The 22,751-nt window shown below is 47.2% G+C and overlaps 1 protein-coding gene across 17 annotated transcripts in view; it reads right to left on the reverse strand.

Moving 5' to 3' along the window:
- The window catches only part of ATXN7L1 (ataxin 7 like 1), a 277,135-nt gene that overhangs the window by 4,321 nt on the left and 250,063 nt on the right, over positions 1-22,751 (reverse strand). For 4 of the 17 annotated variants that reach the window (XM_058425748.1, XM_032761344.2, XM_058425740.1 and 1 more), the window contains 4 exons: positions 14,626-14,818; positions 10,768-10,889; positions 4,509-5,463; positions 1,176-1,250 (listed from right to left, as the gene is read on the reverse strand). In XM_058425748.1, coding sequence (XP_058281731.1) covers positions 1,176-1,250; positions 4,509-5,463; positions 10,768-10,889; positions 14,626-14,818 — 1,345 coding nt within the window. Of the gene's footprint in view, positions 1-1,175; positions 1,251-3,963; positions 5,464-8,432; positions 8,739-10,767; positions 10,890-14,625; positions 14,819-22,751 lie in introns of those variants that run through there. The other 13 variants (XM_032761341.2, XM_058425719.1, XM_058425717.1 and 10 more) reach the window with 8 other exon arrangements.

A 22,751-nucleotide genomic window follows, 5' to 3' on the forward strand; every position in this document is an offset into this window, starting at 1 on the left:
TTTGCATTTTTAGTAGAGACAGGGTTTCACCATGTGGGCAAGGCTAGTCTCAAACTCCTGACCTCGTGATCCGCCTACCTTGGCCTCCCAAAGTGCTGTGATTACAGGCATAAGCCACCATGCCTGGCCTAAAAAAACATTTTTTTTGAGATAGGATCTCACTCTTGCCCAGGCTGGAGTGCAAGGTGCAATCACAGCTCACTGCAGCCTCAATCTCCCAGACTTCAGTGGTTCTCCTGCCTCAGCTGCCTGAATAGCTGGGACTACAGGCATCTGCCACCATGCCTGGCTATTTAAAATTTTTGTAGAGATAGGGTCTCACCATGTTCCTTAGGCTGGTCTCAAATTACTGGGCTCAAACCATCCTCCTGCCTCGGCCTCCCAAAGTGCTGGGGTTATAGGTGAGGCACCATGCCTGGCTGGCAAGTCCCTTTTTAAAAATTTTTTTCTTGAGACACAGTCTCACTCTGTCACCCAGGCTGGAGTGCAGTGGGGCAATCTCGGCTCGCTGCAACCTCCACCTCCCTGGTTCAAGCAATTCTCCTGCCTCAGCCTCCTGAGTAGCTGGGACTACAGGCATGCACCACCACGCCCGGCTAATTTTTGTATTTTTTAGTGGAGATGGTGTTTCACTATATTGGCCAGGCTGGTCTCGAACTCCTGACCTTGTGATCTACCTGCCTCAGCCTCCCAAAGTGTTGGGATTACATGCGTGAGACACCATGCCTGGCCACAAGTCCCTTTAATCAAATCATCTTCTTTAATTTTCACAATAGCCTTAGGAGGGAAGCATCAATTTTGCCTTTTAACGAATGAAAAAAACTGAGACTCGGAGAGGTAATGTGCGTATGCTCATACAGCTGGTAATAATAGCTAACACATGTGGGTTTACTGTGTGCCAGGCATTTTCTAGTGGCTTTACATGAATAGGCTAATCCTCACAAAAGCCTTAGAATGTAGGGGCCAGTATGATCCCCACTTTATAGACACAGAGAAGTTAAGTAACTTGCCTACGGGCACACAGCTAACAAGAAGGCCTAGGTTTGGAAGCCAAGTAGCCATGCCCTTAACTGGAGATGAGGTTTGAATCAGGGTCTGACCCCAATGTCCAAACTCTTTCCACTCTGCTGATGACCATATGAATTTTTGCCCCACCCCCGCCCCCAGTAACTTACCTGTCGGCTGTGTCCTGGGCTGGATATACTTGAAGGACTGGATTGTGACAAACCTAGGCTGCTATTTTTCCCAACCTGAAAGACACCGTTGAAGCCCCGCTCAGACACACGAGCCAGCCTGGGAAGGGCCCGCTGATGCCACATGTTCTAGGGGAAAGAAGGGCTGCACAATGCATGCTTCATTCCCTCAGATTGGCTCGGAACTGGTGCTTCCATCTTAAGTGGCAGAGAAAATGAAAATGTTGCAGAGGGTGCCTTGAGGGATGCCCTCTCCTTCCCAGAGGAAAAGTGGAATTGTGGGGACTCCTCATACTGCTCCCTAGCTGGCCGGGACCGAACCGGGATGGATGAGGACAAAGGCATCTGGTGGAGAAGCCTGGCCCCTCCTGGGAGCTTCACTCAGCAGAGGCTGGGCTTTTCTACCTGTGGCCAAAGGGTCACACAGCTCATATACCTCTGACCCTCCATCCCAAATCCATCTTGTTTCCAGCCCAGACTCCCTCAGCCTGGCTGCAGATAAAACACCTGGATCTTTTGCTGGGTCAGTTTTCCCGGCTAGGAGATGTAACGCACACGCAACTGTTCTTTAGGAAAATAGCACGATGGCGCTGGGCTTCTCCTTCACGTGGAGGGAGGACAGGAACACTATGCATGCGGGTGTGGCCACTGTGCCCTTCCCCTTCCTCTGGGACTGTCCTTCACACAATGGGCCCCATCCTTGGGGAAGCTGATGCCAGGCACTAACCAGTCCCTGTCTAGTCTGCAAAGGCAGCTTGAACTTTCATCCTATAAACCGCTCCTCTTCTCCATTAACTCGCCTTTATGTAAAGACGTTTGCCTTACATTATTTTATTTATTTATTTTTGAGACAGAGTCTCACCCTGTCGCCTAGGCTGGAGTGCAGTGGCACGATCTTGGCTCATTGCAACCTCTGTCTCTGGGGTTCAAGCGATTCTCCTGCCTCAGCCTCCCGAGTAGCTGGGATTACAGGCATGTGCCACCCCACCTGGCTAATTTTTGTATTTTTAATAGAGACAGTGTTTTGCCATGTTGCCCAGGCTGGTCTCCAACTCCTGACCTCAGATAGTCCACCCATCTTGGCCTCCCAAGATGCTGGGATTACAGGTGTGAGCCACCACACCTGGCTACATTCACAGTCTTGATTTTTGTTCAGTTTAATAGCCCTGTGGCAACTTCTGGCCTTCTACCAACCAGATACAATTAAATGGATCCCCAAATTGTTCTCAAAGCAAAGGTTTATCTTGGATTTCTCAATCTCATGCATTGCCCCCACGCCCTCCTCCCGGATCTCCTAGCAGAATTAACACAGATCCCAAGGGCCTTTGCCTTTCCTGAATACTTGGAAATCACCAGTGATAAAGCCTTTTCTTAATGCCCTGGTGACAAGCACTGAGGAATTACCTGCGTTAGAGAACCAATGCTGACCAGATCCAAGGCAGCCGTTAAATGCATCCGTTTTTTTGAATTCCCTCCTGATGAGCACTTGGCTGCTCCTTTCACCACTGCTTCTGGCTGACTCAGCATTTACTAAGCATTTCCTACAGTCCTGCAGACCAAAGAATCAACAGAGCCACATCTACTCGACACAGAGGGACTCTGTTAATGGCATGGAGGCTAAGAGGCCAGACTCCAGAGCCAAAATGCCTGGGTTTAAATCCTTGCCTAACTACTGATTCGCTGTGTGATTTTGGGTGCCTTGCTTAACCTTCCTGTGCCTTGGTTCACCCATCTGTAAAAGGGGAGTAACAGCAAGTAATTATAAAATGAGTTAATACACCTGAAGTGCTTGGAACAGAGGCCATCACCTACGTGTTAGCTGCTAGGACTGTATCTAGAACGAGTGAGATACCACGGCCTTGCTGTTCAAGGCGTGGCCTGGGAGGCTGTTAGAAATGCAGACTCCCAGGCCCCTGCCCAGGCCTGCTGACCGAGAATCTGCATGTTCACAAGCCCCCCGGAGGATTCGTATACATGTTCAAGCTTGAGAGGTCTTGGCTCTGCCCTCCATCCTGGGCCCTGGCGGTGGCACCCACCAGCAGTTTAGCCTCCAGGGAGAGCCCTGTGGGCGCCGGCCCCCCTCCCTCACACCCCTGGCCGTGGGGAGTCAGAACAGTGCCCTCGGCTCGAGCGAGAGGACCTGTGTCTCCCCCTCCTCTCACCTTGGCCTCAGTGTGCAGCTTGTCTGGCCCTTGGGTTCCAAACTTGCTGTTTCTCATGTGTTTGTGATTTGTGAATCCCCCTCAGGCTGTGCTCTTCGTGAGGTTATAACAAGTCTCATAAGCGGTGACATAAAACATTAAAACATCTTTTAACAACTGCCTCCCATTGCTCCAAAGTCCTCAACCCTAGATGGGGCTGGGCTTGGGGTTTGGTTCCCTTGATTCTGTGTAACGGTCTCTGGACACACTGCCCTGATGGGTCTAGGCTCCCGGGCAGGCCCTCTCGTCAGACCTGGCTCCGCAGAGAATCCGAGGCCAGGCCCTTCCCGACGTCTGCTCCCTCATCTATATGCCCAACCGGCCCCCAGAGGCTGGGGCGGGGGTGGTGGTGGGCTTTCCTAAGTAGCCCCCCAGCCGGAGGAGAAGGACTAGACTCAGGGATGAGAATAGAGCTCAAGGGAAAGAAACATGTATCCTTCCCAGACCGCGCCACACTCTCAGCTTCCTCACCATACGCACTCCTATCTGCACCATGGCATCGAACACTTCTTTGCCAGCTGGTGACAGTTGCAGTTTTTCTTTAGGAAGGAAAGAATTCTATTAGGAGGAGGTGGGGGTCGAGGCAGCCTAGGAAAGTGGGAAGGACAGTCACCTGGGAGCCGGGCACAGGCGCTCCCACTCCCAGGTGGGACCCCGGGTCAGCATTTAACCTGCCTGGGCCTCAAGCTCTTCCTAAGGGGGTTCCAACAGATCAGATCAAACTTCTTAGCAACAGAACTCTTTAATGACAATGTTCTCAGAACCTCAAAAGATAAAACTGATGGATGTGGAGTGGGGAACTCAGAATCTCTCTGTGCCTCAGTTTACTCATCTGTAAAGTGATAACTGCACCCACTGCAATGGGGTGTCATGAGGACTCGGTGAGGTAATAACCGTAAAGTGCTGAGAACAGTGCCTAGCACATAGTGAGCGTGGTATCAAGTACTTGTTCAGTAAAGTGCTCTCAAAGCAGAGGGTGAAAACTGCCTTCGGGGAAAACGAGAAAAGGAATCAAGCTTGTGTTACCTGTCGGAGCCGCCCGGCTAAGCAGGGGCGCTGCCCAGCTCCCCCTGCCCCCCAGAGCCGGTGAAGGCGGTGCCAGGAGGTCCCTTACCTGCCGAGAGGAGGTGCTGTTAACGGGATCGGGCACCGGTGCGAGAAGGCTGGGCGGGTTCTTTTTGTGAACGCTATTCATACCAGGCATTTTAGTGATTTTACAGGCTTTGCTACTAGAACTTGAGTTCTTACGCTTTTTTCCTTCTGATTTGTCAAAAGAGAGGGGCAGAGAAGACACAGCATTGTGTGAGGCCAGAGAGAGGTCCCCTGCGTGGAGCGCAAGGGAGGGCACAGAGAGGGGACAGGAGTCACTGCTGCCTCCCACCGCGCCCACCTGTCTCACTATGTCCGCGGGGCCGCCGGGCAGCGAGGTCCGTCCTGAGGGCTCCAGTTTGGCACTGAGTGGGCTCACCCCATTGTTTGAGTTGTGCACAGACAGACTGTTATAGGGAGGGGCCGCCTGATAGGAGTTCAAAGCAGAACTGGCATTCAAAACACAGTTCTTTTTGTGAGGCCCTGACACTGGAGACGAGAGGGATGTCTGCAAGGAAGAGGAGGAGGATGAGGAGGAGGAGGAAGGCGAAGACTGTGGCTTCCTTTTTTTGTTACTTGGAGACTCGTCGCTACGGGCAGACAGGTCTTTGACTTTTGAGGATTTGCTGGTTTTGGTTTTGGATGGCTTGTGGGATGGGGAAGGGATGACGGCTGGTATCGGGGACACGGCGGATGGGGCCTTGAAGGTTGAGTCCATGATGCTGAGGGTTGCGGCCACATGAGGGAAAGCTGTGGTGTGGGACATGAGGGCGCTTGGGTCCGGCGATGTCACAAAAGCTGCGTTTGAGAGCATGGCTGATGTCATTATGTAAGAAGAGGTGAGCCTCGAGCTGATGGGAGCTGAAGGAAGATACACAGCACTGGGGTTGCTGAAAGGCTGCAAAACGGATGCTGGAACGGGGGTGGTGATGTGGGCTGCCGGCGAGGGCAGGGGGCTATCTGCCGCAGGAGGGATCTTCCTAAACATGAGAGAAGAGTGAAAGAGAATCAGTGAGACATCGGGTTGGCATTGCTCGGGAGGCTCGATGACGTTTGAGCATCAGGGCTACAGAGGACACCCCGGCAGAACCAGACTATGGAGAATGGAGCCTTGAAGGATGGGAGAATCTGAAGCATGGCCCCTTCTTATGGCACCCCCCATTGCAACATCCAGCAACCTAATTTTCATCACGCTCAGCCTTTCAGATCCTTTTCTCCAGGCTTGGCTACTGGAGAAGGCCTGATTTTGGTTCATGAATAAAAGGTCAATGTTATTTAGAATAGAAATTTCCCCAGTATTCTCCTCTCTCAACCACCGCCCCTACCCCCCAACTCTCTTTTTTTGGCATCGATGAAGGTGGTTTTTAATGAGAAGTGATCATTTCACATGTAGGTCCTGGTTGCAAGTAAGAAATGTGAGGACAGGGCTTTGCTACCTAGACACAGGGGCCGGAGCTTCCCCTCTCCACCCACTCTAGCTTCTGCCCAGGGACTCTCGGGGCTTTCCCCACCCTGCTTCTGGGCTGGAGGCAGTTGGGGAACGGCCCTCTCCAAGGCCAGCATCCTCCCGCCCTTGCTGTCTGCAGCCTCTGGTTCCCTCAGCAGAGAGCCATTTCCACATTGACTCACGGCTGCTGGCTCCTGGTGTCTGGGCCATGGAGGGTTAGGGGTTTGGGAATGGTGAGATGGCAAGTTGCCCATTCCCAGGACTAGCTTTGTTTTTTCCTATTCAGCCTACTCTACCTTAGCTCTTGCTCAGAGGAGCTGTCTGGGGTGTGGCTGCTGACCTTTAGCAGGTCTTCTAGTCCTGTGTTAGGAAAAGGTGAGTGTGGGGACCCTCATATGTCCAGAGAAGGAGATCAGGGATTTCTAGTTTGTTCTGAAGATAAATGTAGGATGTGGACAGGAGGAGAAAAACAGGAGGGGAGGGGAAACCTACTGTTTTCTTCTTTGGTCTTCTTGGAGCTTGGGGGGTAGCTCAGAGCAAACTCCCTGGAGCCAAGGCCAGCACTAGGCTGTGGCTTACTCTTGGGGCCTCCCTGCAAACTCCATCTTTTGATTTGCGCTGGGAGTGACTCCTCCTTCCATCCTACACCCTGGGGTGCTGCTGCTGCTACTCTGGGGACCGGGAGGAGGCACACGGCCACAGGGACGTTTGTTCGTGATTTTGCAGGAAAGCACATGGCCCTCGGGAGCCAGGTAAATGCGTTCAAGCTGGTCCTTTCCCATTTCTCACCTTGCTCCCTCTCCCGGTTTCCCTGGGAAATCATTTTCACTGTAGCTGGGGCTCACTAGCAATTAGGAACTAGCTTTCCTTCTTTGAAAGCAGCACATGAAGGTGAGCAGGCCCAGAGCCTGTGCCCCCGTGGGCTAGAACACGTGCAAGACAGGGCCTCACACCGTCCTTTCTCTTCTTTGGAGGCCACTCTCCCAGCTGTAGCATCAGGACCAGGTGCCAGGGAACTCTGGAAAGAGGCACTGCTGAGAGATAAATGTCTCTCCTAGCATTCCTCTCTGAAGATTCTGCTTTTGGCCTGCACTTTGGTGGAGCCTGTGGCATCCATCTTTAGGGTAGAATCCAGAGGAATCCTTGTCCTTGAAAACGTCGGACCAAAGGGATCAAATATAAGAGAAAAATGTTGCCAAACTCACAACGGCCACGATGGCGTTGAGAATTTACATTCTCTCAAGCCTAAAGAAGGTAAGGGATCCTGTCAGCACTCAGCAAGGTGCCCCATAATTACTTGTTGCAATGAATGAATGAGTGAATGAATGGATGGATGAATGGGTAGGTGGATGGGTGAGCAGGTGGATTCTCAGCAGCACCATACCCATATTGTCAGGGACTATGCATGGTGGGCAAGGACTCCCATATGATCAGACTGGAAATGTCTACACACATCCTTAGAACTGTCTGGCCCCGCACAATCCCTTCCTAACGGGGCAGGGAACATTTCTTAGAGGGGGAGGAACCTCCCAACTTCCCTGCTGCTTTTGTTGCCTTGCTGTGGTACTATAGGCAACCCACTCCATCTTTCCTTGACTCAAGTTTGCTTACACTAAAGTATAGATAGAAATACATGTGGGCAGAGGTTTGGCAGTTACTTGTAATAAAAAGTTATTTACAAATACCAGATGGCTCATTTATAGAGGATCCCAATCAATGACTTTGAATGAGATCCATTTTTTCCGTTTTTTTTTTTTAGACGGAGTCTTGCTCTGTTCCCCAGGCTGAAGTGCAGCAGCGCAGTCTCGGCTCACTGCAAGCTCTGCCTCCCGGGTTCACGCCATTCTGCTGCCTCAGCCTCCCGAGTAGCTGGGACTACAGGCACCCGCCACCAGGCCTGGATAAATTTTTGTTTTTAGTAGAGATGGGGTTTCACCGTGTTAGCCAGGATGGTCTCGATCTCCTATCATCGTGATCTGCCTGCCTCGGCCTCCCAAAGTGCTGGGATTACAGGCGTGAGCCACCACGCCCGGCCTGAATGGGATCCATTTTTAATGTCTCAATTTATAATTTTCCAATTCGATAGTATAAATTCACGCTTCAACTTGTGCTGACTAGCAGAGTTGAAGTCCTAAATCTTACCTGGCTGACACTCAGGATTGGGATGGGTGCTCTTTTTAGGCACACTTTCTATCCTTTTCTTGCCTCACTACTCACAAGTGGATAGCAGGAGCAGGAGGGGAGATAGGGCAGGGGAGAAACAGGGTGAGGGGCATGTGGCAGCTCCCTGTCCCCAGGAGTCCCTTCCCCGCCAAGGCTAAACAGTTTATGTGTTTTTCTAGGTGCCAAATGGCAGTGGATTTCAGCTTTGCTGGGCTGTGCCCTGGTTTAAGCTTTGCACACTGGCCCAGGGAAGTCCCACACTAAAGCCCACAGATGCAAATAAATTACTGACAGTGCCCAACCTCCCCTGCCAGGTGGCATGGAGGTCCAGATGCTGACCTGGCTGAAAGAGAATACTGTGTTGGCGGCTCCTGATGCAGAGTTAAATGCTTGTTAAAGAAAAAAGAGTCTTGGCCGTTCCTTTTCTTCCTAATGTCTTCCACGCCCCCATCGGCTGCCATCCCTCCAGGTTCGGGCCCGCCAGGGCCTGGGGTTTGGGCAGCGAGGTTGAGAGGGTAGCGGGGTGCTACGCTCTCCAGAGTTGACACCCAGGCAGCCCCAATGTTGCTCAGTGACAGCAGATTGGTTAGGCAAGTCCTGAACAGGGGGGAGGGACCTGATGCCCTGTGGCTCGGGTTTCTGTGCCTGAGGAGGAAAGGAATATGGAGCTTGAGCTGACAGGACACCAGGGAGTGAAATACAGATCAACACATTCCTTCCACGTGTCCGGGATTAACACTTCCATAACACAGGGAGCAAAGAGCTGCGAGGATCACCAGGGCTGGCTGCTGTCTTGGGGAACAAGTGCAGAGGCTCAATCATCAAGTAACTGAGCACAGTCACCCCACGTGCAGCACCGATTTGTTGCTGTTTGGAATGGACACAAGTAAATATCAAGGGTGCCCTTTACACACACTGGGCAGTCACTTAAATGGGAAGAAATGATAAGCTTCTCTTGTGGCCCTTACCTACCTTACAGTAAACATTAACATTTAGTACCAAGTCTGCCATGAGAGCTCAATTCAGACACAATTGGGGCTCACTCATCCTAGAAGTTCAGGTCTGGAAGCTCTTTAGGCTCCCAGAAAGGGCCCTAAGGTGTCGTAGCTGCCTGGGGGAGAGGAGGAAACCTGGGAGAGGGGCAAATTTTGACTTATGTTCCCTCCCATTTCTTAGGAATCCCTTCCTTGCCTCTACTGGGCCTCAGTGGGCAGGTGGGGGCCTCAGCTGTTGTCCTGGACTGTCTAGGCCCAGATTTACGTGATCCATGACTCCAGTGGATGATGATATCTTGAGAGCTCACCTTTGTAGGAGTGGGGGATGGGGATACCCAGTGGGCCGGCCTTACATTATCAAGTGGCCTATTATTTCTTACCAATAGCATTCTTCCAGATGAAGGCTTCTTCCCTGTTTATGAATCCCCTATTAAAATGTAAGTACACAGGGAAATGGATAGTAAAGGAACTTAAGAGAAAGGGAATGTAAGTTGGAGTTTAGGGTAGAGAAGTACAAGTAGAGGTGGGTGGGGGGTCCTAAGGAGGCGGGAAGGGCCAAAGACAAACTTAACCAACTTCACAGCTTTGCTCAGGATCTGCCCTGTTGGCAAGTGTACAGATGTTTTCACAGGACAGCAAACAACTAGAAATTGGTCCACAACCATAATGAAATCTTTAGTTTTTTTTTTTTTTTTTGAGACGGAGTCTCCTTCTGTCACCCAGGGTGGAGTGCAGTGGCACGATCTCGGCTCACTGCAAACTCTGCCTTCTGGGTTCAAGCGATTCTCCTGCCTTAGCCTCCTGAGTAGCTGGGATTACAGGTGTGTGCCACCACACCCAGCTAATTTTTGTATTTTTAGTAGAGACAGGGGTTTCACTATGTTGGCCAGGCTGGTCTTGAACTCCTGATCTCAGTTGATCTGCCCGCCTCAGCCTCCCAAAGTGCCAGGATTATAAGCGTGAGCCACTGTGCCTGGCTGAAATCTTTAGTTTTGATATTGTAGCATTAACATCACAAACAGAAGCATATATATATATGTATTTTTAAAGAGAGAGAGTCTTGCTCTATTGCCCAGGCTGAGTGCAGTGGCACAATCATAGCTCACTGTGACCTTGAACTCTTGGCCTGAAGCGATCCTCCCATCCCAGGCCTTTCAAGTAGCTAGGATCATAAGTGTGCGTCACTACACCCAGCTAATTTTTAAAAATTATTTTTTGTAGAGATGGGGGTCTTGCTATGTTGCCCAGGCTGATCTCGAACTCCTGGCCTCAAGCAATCCTCCTGCTTCGGCCTCCCAAGTGCTGGGATTACAGGCGTGAATCACTGCACTCAGCCAGAAGCATGTTCTTAATATCCTTAGATTCTCTAGGAGCAATAGAAAGGCCCTTTTACATAGGTAAACAAACAATATATTATCTAATATCCTTCTCATTTAGGAGATTACCAACACAAAAATGGTCTCCAAAAAAGACAAAGCATGTAACACATCATTCGTGTTTCTCAAAACCTCCAGGCAAACCATTAAGAAGAGCTGGTATTTAAGAATTAATCAAGCATCCTGACTTCAGAATCATTTTGTTCTATGAAAAGTCAGCCACTGACATTTATTTAGAAAGTTAGGTTTCAGGTAACTGTGGGGCAGCTCGGATCTTATATTGCACAAAAGCTGCTCACTTACTTCCACATCTGTGAATTCAGGTGTTTTTCTACCATGGAGTTTAGTGCGAATCGAAAACGATCCCATCTTCTATCAAACACATAGTACCCTCGTCCCATGAGGCGACTCCCAAATGAGCAAAACTGTGAGGAAAAAAAAATTTTAATTTTGATTACAGGTTAATAAGCTAATATAAACTATACAGAGAAAAATAACATTTGCATAAAAACACACAGTGGCACAGTTTTACTCAAAGAAGCAAACCGTACTGAAGCCAAAAATACTTCTGCAGTTCTGTAGTTTGAGCTCTGGATTTTCTGTAGAACCTCACATTGCAACTCAACAATAGCTACATTCAATTTTCTGTGGCACAGAAGGGGCTACGTTTTCTACTCCTGGGATTGAGCCAGCATTTTTGGTTAAGAAACAAATAATGCCAGGCACAGTGGCTCATGCCTGTAATGCCAGCACTTTGGGAGGCCGAGGTGGGTGGATCACTTGAGGTCAGGAGTTTGAGACCAGTCTGGCCAACATGGTGAAGCCCCGTTTCTACTAAAAATACAAAAATTAGCCAGGCATGGTGGCACATGCCTGGGATCCCAGCTCTTAGGGAGGCTGAGGCAGGAGAATTGCTTGAACCCCGGGAGGTAGACGTTGCAGTGAGCTGAGACTGTGCCACTGCACTCCAGCCTGGGTGACAGACTGAGACTGTGTCTCGAAGAAAAAAAAAAAAAAGAAACAACAACCAGCACCCAGGGTGACTTTTCAGGACCATCTGTTTGTCCTATTATCAGCCACATTTTTGCAAGGAACTTGGTGGTTCCCTGCTTCTCATGATAGTAATGGAAACTGCTTGTGCTGGTATCCCAGGTCCCACCTTTCCTATCTGATGTCAACAGAGCCACTTTGCTTCCAGCCAGGCTAAATGCCTTCCTTTCCCAGTCTCGACCACATTTCTGCCTCCAATCAGTCTTTGTAGGCTGTCCTGGGACACAGCACCACCTTGAAGCTTTTGCTCCTGCTGTTCCTTCTCCCTGTTGTCTCCTTCCTTCTTCTTTTTGTCAATCCCAATTCCTCCCTCTCTCTCCTGGTTCCCTTATCAAGACTCTCATTTCCAGTGGCTCTCATCTGAGTGATCTTCCCACTGTGAATTCCCATGGCACACCCATTGCCTGCTTTATTACATTTTGCCTTGGACTCATGACATGGCTGTTTTACGTTATATACAGGATGCCTACATACCTGATTCGACTATCAGTGTATAGAGAGGGGAGCCCATTCTCTTCCTTCTCCTTAGTATGAGGATAGTAGGCATTTGGGCTAACAGATAGATGGGGGAGACAGGGATCCACACAATGTTTAAAGCACACTATCCCTCTTAAAATATGTGGATGAAATATTGGCATTCAGATGTTTAATAAACATTTGATTATGATGTTAGGACAACCGGAAGGCTAGCAGACAGAAATGCAAGAAGCAGCCTCAGAGAAGGTGACATTTGGCTGGTTTAGGGCTCAGGCAAGTCTGCAAATGACTCTACAACTCAAAAGCAGCTTTCCCCCTTCCTCCAGGCCTCCCAGCAGCTCCCTGGCCTCTCTCCCAGACACAGGGCTGGATTGGCACTCATTCCACAAACCCGTCCTGGAACCAGACTTTGGAACAGTTCTCAGGAGGAAATGCAAGACCTTCCCTTTGTTCCGTTTCTATTGGTGTTTTGGGGGGTTTTGCATTAAAATCTTGTCACCCATCAAATCTGGTACTGCTGACGAAAAACACTTTTCTGCACCTTCATGTTAAGTGCTTACTGACCAAGCAAGAAAACATACAAAGGGAATTTTCCGACATAGAAGCTGGTCCCTGGCAGCATGTGGGAGCTGTTCCAGGTCTAGACATCATTTCTTCCCTCATCTCAATTGCTAAAGATGCACCGAGCAAGCATTCATTACAAACAATGATTTAATGTATCAACTGGCCACGAGAGAAAGGACAAAGCAAAGACACAAATCTGTGGCCTTTCCATTTAAATCAGCAAAACATTAAGGGCGCACAGCTGCGCCACATCCCGAGTTTAGTGAATCCACTGTAGCCTGGCAGGTTGTCATCTGGACAAATGTCTTGACGTGCTCCAGAGTCTGGCCTTCTGGCAGAGCCTCATATTTCTTTCAGACTCAGGAGCTGGAAGCACCGTTTTGTCTTTGCTACCTGTGTATCTGATTCCATACAGATGCGAGGCTAGGCCCTTAGAGGCTCCAGTTCCCGGCTGGCATGTTACGCCTCCAGCAAAGCTGTAGATCGTCACTGCGTGGGCCACCGTGGCAGACCCTACTGGTTGCCAACCTCACCAACTACCACCCACTCCCACCTCTCTCTGTCTTTTCCTTGCTAACAGAACCACACTTTTAATTCTGATATCTGACACAGAGCAGTAATCAAGCGGGTCTCCTCCCAGAACCTTGGGATGAATCATGGCTGGTTCCTCCTGCGTCACTGCAACCCCTTCCTTCTCTGCTGCCAATTGATCTAGGGGTGGGCATGTGACCCATTTCTGGTAGACATAAGGGGAAGTCTGCTGGGGTTTTCATAGGAAGATTTTCTTTCCTAACATAAGGCAACATCTTGGAAGAAGACCCCTTTTCTGTTTGTCCCTTTCCAACCTGAGTAGCACACCACTGGGTGAGGATGTAATATCGGAGCAGCAGCTGGCATACTGGGACCATGTGTGAAAAGTAGAGGGAATTGCAGAGATTGTCCCTCAGCTCCATGACATGGTGGAGAAGCTAAACCACGCTTGGGAGCACCTGCCTCTACACACCCTGCTATGTGAGACAATTAAATGACCTTAGCGCTTGTGTCAGATGAGTTGAATGTTCCACTTCTGGCAGTCAAAGGCATTCTTAATCGTCCCTATTTTCTGTACTAACCAAGAGGCAAAGTCTTAGGCTGATGGTGAGCCACAGGTAAGCATTATCCCCAGGAAAGGAAGTGAACTTGGCCTTCGTTCATGACATGGATAAGAGGGAAGAGAGATTCACTCGATCTTGATGTGGGACCAGGATGGATTTCACTTACATAGTCTAGAGACAGAGCTGATCCTGCAGGACTCAGGCTGGCACCAGAGTAAACCTCCATGGGGTCCCATGTTCTAGGCCCCTGCATTCGGCTCTGCAATGGCAGCACCAGGCATTCCCTTCTCAAGTGCTTGTACGCAAACAATAAACAAGCCTCCAGCGGATGCCTCCTGTTTCCCACCTCAGTTTCAATGACCTTCTGAACTGTCAGTGTGCACTCATTCAATGAAGTGGAAAGTGCCCTTTTTACTAATCAGCAATCATGGTGACCTGAAATGCTTCCTCTTTCCTTCAACACACACACACGCTCAGTTCTGGTGCCGTATGGTCACACAACAGTAACACTTAGAACCAACAGGGGAGAATACCAACAAGGGCTGGCCCCTGATGTGCTGCTAAGACAGACAGTTTCCAGAGCAGGTGAACCAAGCTAACCCTGGACATCAGAGGCTCCGTTTTTAGATGAACAAGGCCAGAGGGTCAGCTCCTAAGTGCACTTATAGAAACACTATTTCTCAAGCATGCTCGCTTCAAGGCGGGCCATAAATACTCAGGATTATCCATTTTTTCCCCTTTTTTTCTTTTTAGTAGTACATGGAAGTACTCGGGATTATAATCAGCTGGGAGCCCATTCCTTTCCTTTTGTAGTGTTCAAGGGTATTTCTAAGGCAATCATTTAAACTCACGGTAAGCCTTTTTGTAAAACACTGCGCAGGCAGTCTTGCCTTAGGATCATGCCTCTGGTATGATCACCTAAGTGTCTGCAAAGCACAGGCGAAGAATGCACGGCAAGGAACAGAAGGAGGCCTACCGCAAGAGGTCTGGGGTGGTGCGTGGAGAACTGACAGTCTAGCTTCTCGGATTCGTCGGCTCCGTCCATCTCCCCTTCATCACTGGACAGTCGGCTGGCGAGGTCACCTCCAACCGGTGGGAGTGGGGGCTCTGGAGTGTGGCCGCTATGATTTGAAGATGTGCTGCTGCTTATGCTATTTGCAGATGATGGTCTAAGGGCAAGAGGGGAGAACAAACAAAATAAACCAAATAAACCTTTTCTGAGGTAACAAGATCCACCCAGTTTACTGGTGCTCAGAAAACAGCCTGATTGAAGCCAGGTGCCGTGGCTCACGCCTGTAATCCCAGCACTTTGGGAGGCCAAGGCCGGCAGATGACGAAGTCAGGAGATTGAGACCATCCTGGACAACACGGTGAAACCCTGTCTCTACTAAAATACAAAAAATTAGCTGGGCATGGTGGCACATGCCTGTAGTCCCAGCTACTCAGGAGGCTGAGGCAGGGGAATCGCTTGAACCCGGGAGGTGGAGGTTGCAGTGAGCCGAGATCATGCCACTGAACTCCAGCCTGGGCGACAGAACAAGACTCCATCTCAAAAAAGAGAAAACAGCCTGATTAGCCTTGCCAATACCTCAGGGAGGGCACGTTGGTGGTGACTTTGCATAAGGGAAAACAATCAAGGCTGAAGGGTTTGCAGTGACCAGCTCTCTCCAGTGACCCAGTCAAGTTAGGTTCTGCCCCACTTGCTGTCCCCGGGGCAGATGACAGGAATGATGGGAAAGCCCAACAGTGTAAGTGGAACATGACAAAGTGAACTGAAACTACACCAGTCTTCTATGAATTCAGTTACAACTATTCACCCATTTGCAGGTAAGTAAGTTGTACTTGCCATACAATTGCTTTCCCTTGAAAGTGGAACCTGACAGGAAGATCAACCACGTAAACAAGATCAGGACAATCACCAAAAATATCAGTAATGAAGAAATACAGTCCTATGCATACGTTCTTTGATACAAAGCTATGATTTTAGGAAACTGTTATACTGGCATGAAAAAAAGTTTTGTCCTGGTGATGGGCCACTCATTAGCACCTTACTTGGCACCCATGCCTGTTACTTAATATTGAGTTGTAGTTTAATTGTATTTTCTGAGGATGAGTGTTTCAAATTACATTTATTTATTTATTTATTTATTTATGAAACACTCTTACTCTGTTGCCCAGGCTGGAGTACAGTGCTGTGATCTCAGCTCACTGCAACCTCTGCCTCCCAGGTCCAAGCAATTCTCCTGCCTGTAATCCTGAGTAGCTGGGATTACAGGCACACGCCACCACGCCTGGCTAATTTTTGTATTTTTAGTGGAGACAGGGTTTCACCATGTTGGCCAGGTTGGTCTTCAACTCCTGACCTCAGATGATCTGCCCATCTCAGCCTCCCAAAGTGTTGGGATTATAGGCGTGAGCCACCGTGCCCAGCTTCAATTTACTTTTTGACAAGCCCTTTTACGCACTGTGGGGCATGACTGGCTCACAGTAGGTGCTAAAGAGATATTTTTTTCAATGAACAAATGAATGAATTCTATGTGTGTATAAAACAACTCAACACATGTCATCTTAATTATGGTTAAGCTTATAAAAAAGCAATGTCACAGTAAGAGGTAGAACTACCTGCTTCCTAGGCAGTAAAAAACAAAACAACACAAGGCAAAACCAAAATCAAACACATCCGCATGGCGGAAGAGTTAGATGAGGAATAGTCACAGTTAACTGTTACTAGCTTTTACTACTTCTCCACTTTGATCAGGTGATTGAGCAGGGAGAGGTGACAAAGATAGGGAGAAAAAGAAGTTTTGGAGGAAAAAAATGTTTTTCTGCTTTCTGCTTTGAAAGCTGCTCCTTCAAGTCTCATGAAGCAGCACTGCTGATCTGTCTCTCTTCTCTCTTATTTTCACCCTGGATACTCTGTCGCTTTGAAATCTTTTCAGGTCTCTAATACTTGAACTTAAAACAGATTCCAAAACTATAGTCACTTAAAAACAAAACGACAAATGTGAAAACAACCCAACTGTCCATCAGCAGATGATAAGATAAAATATGGTATATCCATTCAATGGAATATTATGCAAGCCTTAAAAATGAATGAAATTCTGCTACTATATGAATGACACTTGAAAGCATCACACTAAATGAAATAAGCCAGACACGAAGGACAAATATTGGATGGTTCCACTTACATGAGATACCTAGGCAGAAAGTAGAACAAAAGTTATCAGGAGTTGGAAGGAGGGGGGGATAGGGAGGGGGTATTTAGTGGATACACAGCTTCATCTGGAGATGATGAGAAAGTTTTGGAGATGGATGACAGTATGACTACACAACATTGTGAATGTACTTAATGCCACTAAACTAGACACTTAAAAATAGTAAATTTTGTGTTGCCACTAAACTAGACACTTAAAAATAGTCAATTTTGTGTTATGTATATTTTGCTATAAAAACAAAACAAAACAAGGCCATATGTAGTTTTTCAGTGTCATTATAAGAATTACGTTGGGATGACTATTATGGACTATCACCTTCCTGTACTATAAAAACAAAGCTGCCATTCATTCTGCGTGTCTACAGGCCAAAGAACGCATCTCCCCAGATGTTCCTCAATACCTGCTCTTCTGTATCAGGAGGAGCAACAACACTATTGTCTGCTTACCACTGAAGACCCAAATAATAAAACAATTTAGATGAGGCTGAAACATAAAAAAAAAAAAAAAACAGTATCCATAACTCTGCCACCCAAGATCAAGTGTTATTAGCATTTTGATTTACATCCTACCAGACTTTGTCACTGTGCACACACATGCAAATGCATTTTAAAGCAAGAACTGGATCACAAGATCACCTGGAACATGAAATGTGAGTAGTACATACTATTCTGAGACATGCTTTTTAAAAACCTAGTGATGTTGTGGACGTGTTTCCATGTATAGAGCTACATCATTTTAAATATTCCTCAGTTATCCATAGTATGAATATATCACAATTTACTTAACAAATCTTCTGTTGATGAAGATTTGTTTCCAAACTTTCTAACAGGCTCTCTCTCTATGAAGCCCTCTCCATCATGATAGGACCTCCTTATCCTGCAGGAGAGAGATTAAAAAGGAGCTGGATTTTACTAAGTGCGATAACAGCATCATGGTTATATAGGAAATTGCCTTTCTTTTTATCTATTTATTTTTATTTTTTAGAGATAGGATCTTGCTCTGTCACCCAGGCTGGAGTGCAGTGGCATGATCATGGCTTACTGCAGCCACAAACTCCAGGGCTCAGGGGATCCACCCACCTCAACCTTGTGAGTAGCTGGGCCTATAGGCAGGTGTCACAGTATCTGGCTAATTTTAAAATTTTTTATAGAGACGGGGTTTTGCTTATGTTGCCCAGACTGGTCTCAAACTTGTGGCCTCAAATGATGCTCCTTGCTCGGCCTCCCAAAGTGTTGGGACTGCAGGTGTGAGCCACTGTGCTAGGCCTGTTTTTTTTTCAGAGTTTTGCTCTGTTGCCCAGGCTGGTCTGCGATGGTGTGACCTCAGGTGGTCCGCTGCAACCTTCGCCTTCCAGATTTGTGCGATTATAGGCATGAGCCACCATGCCCTGGCCTGTATGGAGTCTTGCTCTGTCGCCCAGGCTGGAGTGCAGTGGCACGATCTTGGCTCACTGCAACCTCTGCCGCCCAGGTTCAAGTGATTCTCCTGCTTCAGCCTCCTGAGTAGCTGGGATTACAGGTGTGTGCCACCATGCCCAGCTAATTTTTGTATGTTTAGTAGAGACGGGGTTTCAGCATCTTGGCCAGGCTGGTCTTGAACTCTTGACCTCGTGATCCACCCGTCTCGGCCTCCCAAAGTGTTGGGATTACAGGCGTGAGCCACTGTGCCCGGCCTGTCTTTACTTTTAAAAGATGCAATTGGAAGGTATTTAAGGTGAAATGCCATGGTACTTGCAATTTACATCAAAACATATCATCAAAAAATGTAGATGAAGCAAATATAATTGCAAAATATTAATAAGTAACTGTTAAAACAAGACCTGTAGGTGTTCAATACACTATTCTCTCTACTTTTCTATACATGGGAAAAATTTCATAATGAAAAATAGGAAAAACAAAAACAAGAAGAAAATATGTATATGTAAGAAAGTTACTAAAGAACTTCCTATTTTTTGGTATTTTATTTTTCTTTGGTTTTACTGAGGTATAACATCTTACACTTATAATACATAAATCAAATTGTGTATATTTAAGGTATACAACGTGATTTGGTATATGTGTACAGTGCAAAATGATTACCACAAGTTAGCTAACATATGTCACCTCACAGTTACCGGTTTTTTTTCTCATGGTGAGAACACTTTTTATTTTTATTTTTTAGAGACACGGTCTCTCTCTGCCTCCCAAGCTGAAGTGCAGTGGAGCAATCACTCACTGTATTCACAGGAACTCCTGGGCTCACAGGATCTTCCCACCTCAGCCTCCCAAGTAGCTGGGACTACAGGCATGAGCCACTGAGCCCAGTGAAATTTGCTTAAGATCTACTTATTTAGCAAATATCAAGTACATAATACAGTATTATTAACTAGAGTCACCATGCTGGAGATTAGATCCCCAGAACGTATGCATCTTGTAACTGAAAGTTGTCCAATATCTCCCCATTTCTCCCAACCCTTAGCCTCAAACAACTGGCACTCTACTCTCTCTGTGAATTTGGCTTTTTTAGATTCCACCTGTAACTGAAATCATACAGTAGTTGTCATTCTTTGTCTGATTTCACTTAGCATAATGCTCTCAAGTTCATCCATGTTGTTGAAGATGGCAGGGTATCCTTTTTTTATTGTTAAATAATATTTCTTTATATATATATATGTATTATTATTGTTACTTATTTTTTTTTTTTGGAGATGGAGTCTCCCTCTGTCACCCAGGCTGGAGTGCAGTGGCGTGATCTTGGCCCAGTGCAACCTCCGCCTTCTGGGTTCAAGTGATTCTCCTGCTTCAGCCTCCTGAGTAGCTGGGACTACAGGCACAAGCACCACGCCCGGCTAATTTTTTTGTATTTTTAGTAGTGATGGGATTAAGCCATGTTAACCAGGCTGGTCTCAAACTCCTGATCTCAAGTGATCCACCCGCCTTAGCCTCCCAAAGTGCTGGGATTACAGGTGTAGGCCCCCGTGCCCGGTATTATTATTGTTTTTTTTGAGACATCGTCTCACTCCTTCACCCAGGCTGGAATGCAGTGGCGCCATCTCGGCTCACTGTAACCTCCGCCTCCCAGCTTCAAGCAAGCAATTCTTATGCCTCAGCCTCCTTAGTAGCTGGGATTACAGGCACATGTGACCATGCTCGGCTAATTTCTTTCTTTCTTTCTTTTTTTCTTTCTTTTTTTTTTTTTTGCGACAGTCTCACTTCTTCACCCAGGCTGGAGTACAGTAGTGCAATCTTGGCTCACTGCAACCTCCACCTCCTGGGTTCAAGTGATTCTCTTGCCTCAGCCTGCCTCCTAAGTAGCTGGGATTACAGGCATGCACCACCACATGTGGCTAATTTTTTTTATTTTTAGTAGAGACGGGGTTTCACCATGTTGGCCAGGCTAGTCTTGAACTCTTGACCTCAAGTGATCCGCTCACCTCAGCCTCCCAAAGTGCTGGGATTACAGGCATGAGACACTGTACCAGGCTGAAATATTTTATATATATATAGATAGATAGATATAGATATAGATATAGATATAGATATATATCTGCATTCATCCCTCAATGAACACTTAGGTTGTTTCCATATCTTGGCCATAATGCTGCTATGAGCATGGAAATGTGAAGAACTTCCTGTTAAACAGGGCAGATGGATCACACATATTTCTCCCTTCTCTCTTCCAAAATCTTACTAAAATAACAGTAAAGAGATAAAAAAGGCATTAGCTTTAAAGAACAATGAGATCAGCAGAAATGTGGTGACACTTACGATGATGACTTCCTAACATCCATTTAACTCCTAAACCAATAATAGGAATCTCTCATTTTGCTTGCTAACCATTGGTTTAGAAAAGGACATGAGAAATTTTTAAAAAATTATTTTTTGGGGTAGAGGGCTTTTGGAATGCTTTTTCTCACTTTTAAAAAGAGGCATCCAGCCTGGGCAACATGGTGAAGCCCCATGTCTATAAAAAATACACAAATTAGTCAGGCATGGTGACAGGCACCTATAGTCCCAGCTACTTGGGAGGCTAAGGTGGGAGGATTGCTTGAGCCTGGGAAGCAGAGGTTGCGCTGAGACCATGCCACTGCACTCTAGCCTGGGGGACAGAGTGAGACTCTGCCTTAAAAATAAATAAATAAATAAATAAAAGAGACGCAGGCTCTGGTGGCGGATGCTGATAGTGGCGGAGGGAGGCTATGCATGTGTGGGCAGGAGGTATATAGGAAACGTGTACCTTCTGCTCAATTTTGCTGTGAAACTAAAACTCCTCCAAAACATAAAGTTTGTTAAGAAAAAAACAAAACAAAAACAAAAGAGACACACAGGAAAGGTGGTCCTCAGCTTCATCTGGACCTTGTTATATCTGCATGTGCCTGGAATTGCTACAGTCGTTTTGCTATAGGACTTTGAGGATGAAGTCAAAAGACTGAAGAGGGTGGAATAAAAGAAGGGCTGTGAAGGCGAGTCAATCTCCGATGGTTGGGGACTGGTGCTCCTCCACCTCTGGACCTCATGTAGCATGCGGTAGTTTCCCAATTATTTAAATGTATGGTAATCTATGTTTTCTGCTACTTGTACCTGAAGCATCCTAACTGATACAAGCATATGACATTTTAACATTAAGAAAACAGGATGTGGCTGGAGAAGTATTAACTAACAGGAAAGGAACTGACCTGCTATAGAAACTCCAAGAAGCTGGGCACCTCTAGGACATTCCTAGAGCTGCAAAAGTCATAGGTGAGGTGAGGACTAAATACAGCTCGAGAGTTAAAGGTCTTAATACATGGCAATTGGACCTAAAGGTCATGTCTACCACCTCACACAACCAGATGATGAGTTATCACCATTTATGCCAGGACACCCTCTTCTGTACCCCAATAAACTTTCTGGAGTCTTGCTTTGTTGCCCAGGCTAGAGTGCAGCGGTGCCATCTCGGCTCATAGCAACCTTTGCCTCCTGGGTTCAAGCAATTCTCCTGCCTCAGCCTACCGAGTAGCTGGGATCACAGGCGTGTGCCACCACACCCAGCTAATTTTTGTATTTTTAGTAGAGGCAGGGTTTCACCATGTTGGCCAGGCTGGTCTCGAATTCCTGGCCTCAAGTGATCCGCCTCCCTCGGCCTCCCAAAGTGCTAGGATTACAGGCGTGAGCCATCGCACCTGGCCAACAACAATAAACTTGCTAACAAGAGAGCAAAGGTTTACTTGCCAGAGAAGTTGAACTAGAGAGATTCTAGACACGGGGCCATCAGGCTCAGCACAGAGTAGGAGTGAGACACAGCGCTGGACACAGTGGAACTGTGGGCCATTTCTAGTCAGGGCTTCCAGAATGCCTATTGCCAGGCACATCACCAATCAGGCTTCTATCTTTGAGAAACTGAATGGCCCCAGAGAAGGCTTCCAGATCTCACCTTTGGGAATCCTCAAACAAAAGGCTGAGTGGTGATCAGACAAATTTTGGTCGACAACCTCACACACAGATTTCCAATTAGGCTGTTAGAGCCTCTCTTCCAAATGTGCATGGTTAGGGATGGCCCCACACTGCTGGAGCATCCCCAGTGTGAGACTGCCCAACCAAACATCAAAGACATGAACACAGGAAGGAAACAAACCTGGAAAAAACTAAGACGATGATGGAAGGAGAAAAAAGTAAAAAACTTATCTTCAAAGATATTAGGATGTTATTACCTCTGAAAAACGATAGTATCTTGTGGAATAGTGTAAGAAACAACCAGATAAAGAGAACCAGATCCTAAAAAATAGGAAAGCTTCATAAATGATTTAAAATACCATTTTTGAAGATGAAGTCAAAGAAAATATTTCAGAAAGTAGAACAAGGAGATTAAGAGACAAAAAGAGGTAAGAGAGCTAAAGGTCCAACATCCAATTAATAGAAAGTCAACAAAG

Source organism: Hylobates moloch, unplaced genomic scaffold, assembly GCF_009828535.3.
Source record: "Hylobates moloch isolate HMO894 unplaced genomic scaffold, HMol_V3 SCAFFOLD_1, whole genome shotgun sequence".
Classification (NCBI taxonomy): Eukaryota; Metazoa; Chordata; class Mammalia; order Primates; family Hylobatidae; genus Hylobates; species Hylobates moloch.